General features: G+C 33.4%; 1 protein-coding gene across 1 annotated transcript in view; it reads right to left on the bottom strand.

Moving 5' to 3' along the window:
- Nucleotides 1-1208, bottom strand: part of LOC104742581 (ubiquitin-conjugating enzyme E2 20) — a 3851-nt gene extending 2643 nt beyond the window's left edge. The window contains exon 1 of the mRNA XM_010463598.2: nt 1163-1208. Coding sequence (XP_010461900.2) covers nt 1163-1191 — 29 coding nt within the window. The 5' untranslated portion in view covers nt 1192-1208. The remainder of the gene's footprint in view (nt 1-1162) is intronic.

Consider the following 7862-nt stretch of genomic DNA (forward strand, 5'->3'; position numbering starts at 1 on the left):
AAAAAAAAAAAAAAAAACAAAAATCAAGGTTTTTTTTACGATTTGTGAGAGAGACGAGATGAGGCTCTTGTCTTTGGACTTTGAGGGTTGGTTATAAAACGACGACTGAGTGAGAGTAAAACGGCGTCGCTTTACGCTTTAAATAGAAAAAAAGGATTTGTTTTTGAACGGTGGATAAGCAAACAAGCGACGCTTGATAGCTATTGAAATTCATTTATCCAACGACTAGTTTATTTTTTCTCTGTTCCCTTTGTTAAAAAATTCTGAATCTGAAAGAAAAAGAAAACAATTAATTTTTGTTGACAAATGGAATGCATATTCACGTAAGGATAGTAAATTCATTTATACATTGTGTTCTAATATTTTGATTAAGGAAAGAAATATTGTATTCAAATATAATTTGTTATCATATATCAATGAGGCAAAAAAAAAAGAAAGATATTCCATGTAAAAAGAAGATATTTATTTTGTTTTTTTAATACAGTAATGAATAATACTAATAATTATTATTGTAACCCAATATATTTTTTAATAAAACAGAATCAAGGTTTTTAATATTCATATTTATCTCTATTTTCTAGTGAATTTGCATAAAATCACACATAAAAAATGATCCAACTTATTTTTTTTATTATATTCTTTATCTATTGTTTTTGAACTTTTAACTTTTTATTGTGTTGAAAAATAATCTTGTAACACATTGCAGTATTGCATTGATCATGAAATAAAAGATTATGAATAATCTATTACAAACTGAAGAGGTTCCTTCCATTTGGCTCATTTGACCTGATCTTGTACTTTGTTGACAAAAAAAAAAGAGAAAAAAAAACTGAAGAGGTTACTTTTTTATTATTAAAGAACCTGGTTACAGTCAAGTACAATGAAAATAACCAAGTCAAGGAAATTATGCATCTTATATTTTTAAGGCTTTTGAGGAATTTAAAATTTAATAAATTACACATTAATACTCGGTAAAATAATAATCACTATAAATCAATAAATTAATAAATGACATAATTCAATAAGATAATAAGATAATAATTTTTTTGGAAAATTTATGTAAAGAAAAAAGTACTTTTTGAGAACTGATTGGCTGTCAACAGTCTTGGTCAGAGCCGCGGGTTGTTTTGATCCATTAGACGTCGGAGGATCCGCCGGAGTGTTTCCCTGATACCCGTTTACGGCAGTCATCACTTTCGCCTTTCGTCAAGACCGAAATCGAAAAAGATCGAATTTTTTTAAACAGAAATCGAAACAGTCGAATTAGACACACTACTAGAGAAGAATCAGATTCAAGATTTATCGAAAGTAGAAGAAGAAGGAGGAGAGAAAACAAAGATTCCTTCTTCTTCCTTCCGATTTGTGACTTGTGAGAGAGATGAGATGAGCCTCTCTTGAGGGTTGGTTATAAAACGACGTCTGGGTGAGAGTAAAACGGCGTCGCTTTGCGCTTTAAATGGAAAGAAAGGATTTGTTTTTGAACGTTAGATAAGCAAACAAGCTGCGCTTGCAAGCTTTTGAAATTCGTTTATCCAACAGCTACTTTACTTTTTTTTTTGTTTCCTTTTTTTTTTTTTAATTCTGAATCTGAAAGAAAAAAAAAACAATTAATTTTTGTTGACAAATGCAAAGCATATTCCACATAAGGATATTGAATTCAATTAGATACATTTTATTCTAATATATTGTTTAAAGAAATAAATATTGTCTTCAAATGTAGTTTTATGTGTATTCTAATATATTGTTTAAAGAAAATAAATATTGTATTCAAACATAGTTTATGAAACATATATGAAAGAGTAGCTATTAGTACAGAAACTAAATCAAGAATTAACACAGGGGTTTTCTCAAAACAACCTTTTGATTAATAGAAAGTATGATTTGATTAATAGAAAGTATGTTTACAACTCTTTCTTTTAAAACTATTTTCTATTCTCTCAATCTTGAGTTCTTGGATCACAAACTTGATCAAGAACCTCTCTAAAAACCCCACAGCCTTCTTGGAATCTCTAAGCTATTTTTCTTAAGCTTAAGATTCAATTGCTAAGAATTCTCAAACTCTAAATCCCTGCTTCTACCCTGAGACCAAGACACCCTATTTATACTAATCAGGGTGTGCCATACAACATGCTTTTTTCTATTCTATTTAACAAGAATTGACAGTTTCCTTGTTCTTTGAGGAATAGGAAATTGTCTATCTTCTCTAATTTTCCTTTTTCCCTTTGTAAAGACACACACACTTCAAGCTTCTAGACTTTTTTTCCTAGCTTTCTGCTCTTGTAATCTTCTATTACTTCTTGTCCTACTTGTACCTAGTACAACGATTGTGTCATATGTTTGCATCTTCAAAATATAATCTGTTATCATGCCAATGGCAACGAGGCACTCTTTAAATATTCCGTGTAAAACGAAGATATTTATTTTGTTTCTTATACATCAACAGATAATCTCTACTATAAAAGTTAGCTAACTCTCTCCATTTGAGTGACACGTCAGCAGTGTAGAGAGTGCCACCTGTCTATCATCATTAAAAGCAAACAAACATAAACTAAAAGGAATATGAAACATCTTATGTCTTTATATATATACCAAAAACAGTTTCAATATTCACATAAGAGATTTGAATGTATCGTTTTAGGCGTTACAATTTTGTCAATAGTTTGAAGAGTTCCAGTAATAATCGAGATATTTCTTAATATTGTAAAAAAATTCATGAAAGTTTGTCCCAAAAGAAATTTTTTATATATGATGAAGATTGGGGTTTTCTTCACTATCAAATGGAAGATAATTGAATTAAATTGTAGAATGTTAGTTAAAAAAATACAGAAACAAAGAGGAAGGGGGTTTTCATATTCTAATATTTAGAAGTTGTCAAAAAGAAAATTAAATGACATTATTATAAAAAAAAAAAGTTAGAGTTATATTCAAGAAATAGAAGAGCTAACATAAAAAGAAAATGTCTATCATAATTATATCTATTAAAGAGTTAGCCAAGCTGCAATTCTTGATAAATGAGAAAATATTAGTGTTTCATAGTATATAATTGAGAAGCTTAATTATGAAGTTATCTAAACACTTAAGCTTCTTTTGAATGAATGTAAATTTTATTCAATTAAAAACCTCTTTGTTACAAAATATGCATACTTAGATCAAGCTTTCATTTGAAATATTTCTTTAGAAGTTTTAAACAAGAATTATAGAATGTTTAAATCTCTCAAAACAAAGTTGTTCATGCATGTATCTAATAATCTAATTACAAAATGAGAAAACCTATTTGAAGTATTAAAAAAAATCAATGTCAAAAATATATTTTTCATGATTTCAACAATTAAAAGAAACAAAAAGTAAATAAAAAATAATAAATTAGTAGCACAATTGTTTAAAAAACGGTAAGCCATAAGCATGTGCTATACGCGGGTATTCATCTAGTACTAATAATAATTATTGTAAAACCAAAATCTTTTTAATCTTTTCTTGCTGAGGATCTAAAATGTAAATCCAAACAATATTCATTTATATGATTTTTACCTTTAAGAAAAAAAATCAAGGTTTTTAATCTTCATATTTATCTAAAGTGAATTAGCATAAAATCACACATAACAAATGATCCAACATTCCAACCTATTTTAACTTTTTTCTTGTTTTAGAAAATAATCTTGTAGCACATTGCAGTATTGCATTATTGATCAATATATAAAAGATTAGGAATACTCATATTACAAACTAAAGATGTTACTTTTTTATTTTTGAAGAACCCCGGTTGCAGTCAAGTACAGTGAGATTAACCAAGCCGGGGAAATTATGCATCTTAAACTTTTAAGGCTTTTGAGGAATTTGTAATTTAACAAATTACACCACACACTAAACAATCAAAGAGGAGATGATGATGGGTAGTATGCACTCAAAAGGAGAGACTATATATTAGGAAATATACATACTAAAAAGATCAACAGTGGAGCTTAACACTATAAGAAAACAGTCGATTTGCGATGGAAGAATACATCGCAAATCCCTCGCAAATCGACAATAACAAGGGATTTGCGAGACACGCACGTTCCTCGCAAATTGTGTCTCGTAAAATGGGTAACATCGCAAATTTTGCGAGGAACATTATTCCTCGCAAATCACAAGCAAATTGCGAGGGATTACCTTCCTCGCGGATTTAACGCATATTGCGAGGGATTGTTTTTCTCGCAAACGACACGCAATTTGCGAGGGATTACTTTCCTCGAGGATGTAACGCATATTGCAAGGGATTTGGTTCTCGCAACTGTCAAGCAATTTGCGACGAATTTGTTTCTAGCAAATATGTTGCAAGTTTGCCATAGTACATTCCTCGCACATTGTTGTGCATAAATTAAAAAAAAAAAACAGAATTGATATTTAATTTAAATCATTATGTTTGATATTTTGTTGTGAATTTAAAATTGAGAAACAAAATTCTAAATAAAATAAAAAAACAGAATTGAAAATCGAGAAATAAAATTCTAAATAAAATAAAACATTAATATTACAAAAAGAAGTTGTGTTTTAGTTTTTCCCTCACAGGGGATATAGTCAGCGAAAAAAAAATTTTTAAAAGGATTGAGAGAGAGAGGTCATGTTTCTGGTCCCAGTTTGGCTACCAGTTGCTCCTGTTTCACCGGTGTTGCCATCTGGGTTGGTGTCATCTGGGATAGTGCCCTCTGGATTGGTGCCTTCTGGGTTGGTGCCTTCTGGGTTGGTAGCTTGTTGGTTTCGGAACTTGGCAGCAAACTCAGGATCTTTTTCTGCGAGGTAGTCGAAGTATGCATCGTTTCTGGGTTTGGATAAACTCCTCAGCTGCAGCAAGTTTCTGAGCCAATATAACCAGATCATTAGCTGGAGACGGAGGTGGTGGACCGCTACTGGTAGAGGACGCTTCAAACTGCAGCGAACCAACCCCAAAAATCCTGTTTTTCTTCTTCGGAGCAACCTAACAACAAAACAACAAACAAAATCGCGAGTTATCACATACAAAACAATCGAAGATATCACAAAACAATTGCAAGTTATGACATACAAAATAATCACAAGTTATAACATACAAAACCATCAAAGATATCACATACACAAGAATCACAAATTATCACAAACAAAACAATGGCAACAGTTCAACCATAGAGTATTTAAAACCAACAGTTCAAAACAATGATAACAGTTCAAACAAAACAATCGCAAGATATCACAAAATCATTAGAAATACAATCATTAGTAAACTTAACAACAGAGTTCAACCATCAGTTCAACATAGAGTATTTAAAAAACCAACAGAACTACAAATTTAAAACTTACCTCAGTGTAAATTTTGTTTTTGATATGAATGGGCACCCCACCAGAAGCAAAACTCTCTCCATTATCCCATGTACACAACTCAGATTCCAACTCTTGAATCTTGGACGACACCTCATTGAACACGGACTCGGACTTGCCATCAGTAAATGAGCCATCCGGTTTTTGATGAGTGTCTTCTAAGATTCGTAGGAAATCCGGAGTTAGCTCACCAGTGATCTCAGACTTGAAAAAAAAAGACATTGATTAGTTAACAAATAAAAGAGTTCAGAAGGCATAATTATAAGAAAAAAAAACTTAACAAACTTACATGCTATTGAGCCCTTGCTTTAAAGGACATTTGGCCTGAACGGTGCTTGTATATTCCGGTGCCATCCGGATCATGATAGCGAGCATTCCGACTGTGGTTGCTCTTGATTTCTGATTTTGGATCAAGCCAATACCAAACAAGACCAGCCCATACTTGAGGATCAATCTACCGTGGCTTTGCCTCATCACCTTTAAGCTTCCACTTTAACTTCCACCGTGCCACTTGATCACACATCCTGTCCTTCAACTTGTCCTCAAACTCTTGCCTCACTCTATCGTTTATGCAACGGTCTCAATTGTATATTTGCTTGGAAAAAAGGATTAGTCTATATTTAATTAAGGCAAAGAAAACATTGTAAATAGCAAACAAAGAGACTTGACTTACCGCAAATGTTTCATACCAACGGTCTACCACTGCAGTCGACGTCTGTGTCCAATTGGCATGGGGCTCTTTCAAATCTCTTTCAAATATGCTTCGAACAGTAGCCGCAACAGAGGAGTCTTGGTCAAACCTTCAAGAGAAATACATCTTTCAGAATCCATACAAATACAACTTTTTAATTATATTATCAAATTAAAAACATAAAAATAACTTACCACAGAGTTCCTGGAGGTCGGCGAGGATCTAGTTAGCTCGTCCAGGACTATCAAGTAACTCCTCCAAAGTCAGGTTGTTGAGACGTTGGGACATGACTGTAGAGGAGGAATGCGCGGGTTGAGATGCAGTAAGGTCATAGTTCGGCGCATTGCCACCATGCGAATGAGATGGTGAAGGCGTATTAGAAGGAGGCATCACAGGCAGGGGTTGCGAGGTTGCACGGCGATTATTGTGAGAACCAGGGTTTGTGTTGTTAGAACCGGAGGGACCGCGACGATTAGAAGCAGTGGGAGAGGTTAAACCTTGATCCGTCAGGAATCTTGTGTAATCGTTGCCTCCAAACATCTATAACAAAAAAAATTGAAATCAAAATTAGTAATTAATAAAAGTGGTATTATCAGTAACATGCATGATCAAAATCGAAATCAAAATCGAAATTAAAAACAAATTAGGGTTTACAAACGAAATTAGGGTTTATACAAAACAAAATCAAAATCAAATACAAAAGAAAACAAAATGAGATTAGGGTTTGTAAAAACGAAATCATAAACAAAATTAAATCGAGATTAGGTTTCTACAAAACGAAATCAAAACCAGATACAAAACGAAATCATAATTGGATTAGATTAGGGTTTATACCTTTCAGACTGCGATTGAAGAAGAAGATCGGAAGACGAGAGATTAGGGTTTGCGATTGAAGAAGATCGGAAGACGAGAGAAGCAGATCGGAAGAGGAAGAAGACTAGGGTTTGATCGGAGGAAGAACCAGATCGGAAGAGGAAGAAGACTAGGGGGTTTGATCGGAGGAGGAAGAACCAGATCGGAAGAGGAAGAAGATAGTTTGATCAGGGGAGGAAGAACCAGATCGGAAGAGGAAGAAGATGGTTTGATCGGAGGAGGAAGAACAAGATTAGGTTTTGTTGGCGACTGGTTTGAGCTTCGCTCAAACTCGATTGAGTTTGTATATATAAACTTTTTGGAACCTCGCAAAATTTGCGAGGGATTACCTATGCAGCCTCGCAACTCTGTCGCACTTATTAAACATTGCGAGAGATTTGCGAGGCTACTCGTGTTTAGGGTTTACTAATTGCGAGGTATTAACTAGGACAACTCGCAAATACATAAATATTGCGAGGGATAAGCTAGACTCCAGTTGTGTGTAGGGTTTACTAATAGCGAGGGATTAACTAGGACTCCTCGCAAATCCCTTGCAAATACTTAAATATTGTGAGGGATAAGCTAGACTCCAGTTGTGTGTAGGGTTTACTAATTGCGAGGGATTAACTAGGACTCCTCGCAAATCCCTCGCAAATACTTAAATATTGTGAGGGATAAGCTAGACTCCAGTTGTGTGTAGGGTGTACGATTTGCGAGGGATTAACTAGGACTCCTCGCAAATCCCTCGCAAATACTTAAATCTTTTTTGAAAAAAAACAAGAAAACCACAATTGCTCAATCAAATTCATCTTCTTAACTACTAGAAATTCCATTAGAATCTTCTTCATCATCAAACAATTCAAATTCTTTTAATTCAAGTTCTTCTTCAAATACATCATCAACATCTTCTACTTTAGGGTTTAGTGGATCATCATGTTAGGGTTGATGATCAAGTTGTGTTGCAACTTGAAATATGTTAAAATTTCCA

Source organism: Camelina sativa, chromosome 14 (assembly GCF_000633955.1).
Source record: "Camelina sativa cultivar DH55 chromosome 14, Cs, whole genome shotgun sequence".
Lineage (NCBI taxonomy): Eukaryota > Viridiplantae > Streptophyta > Magnoliopsida > Brassicales > Brassicaceae > Camelina > Camelina sativa.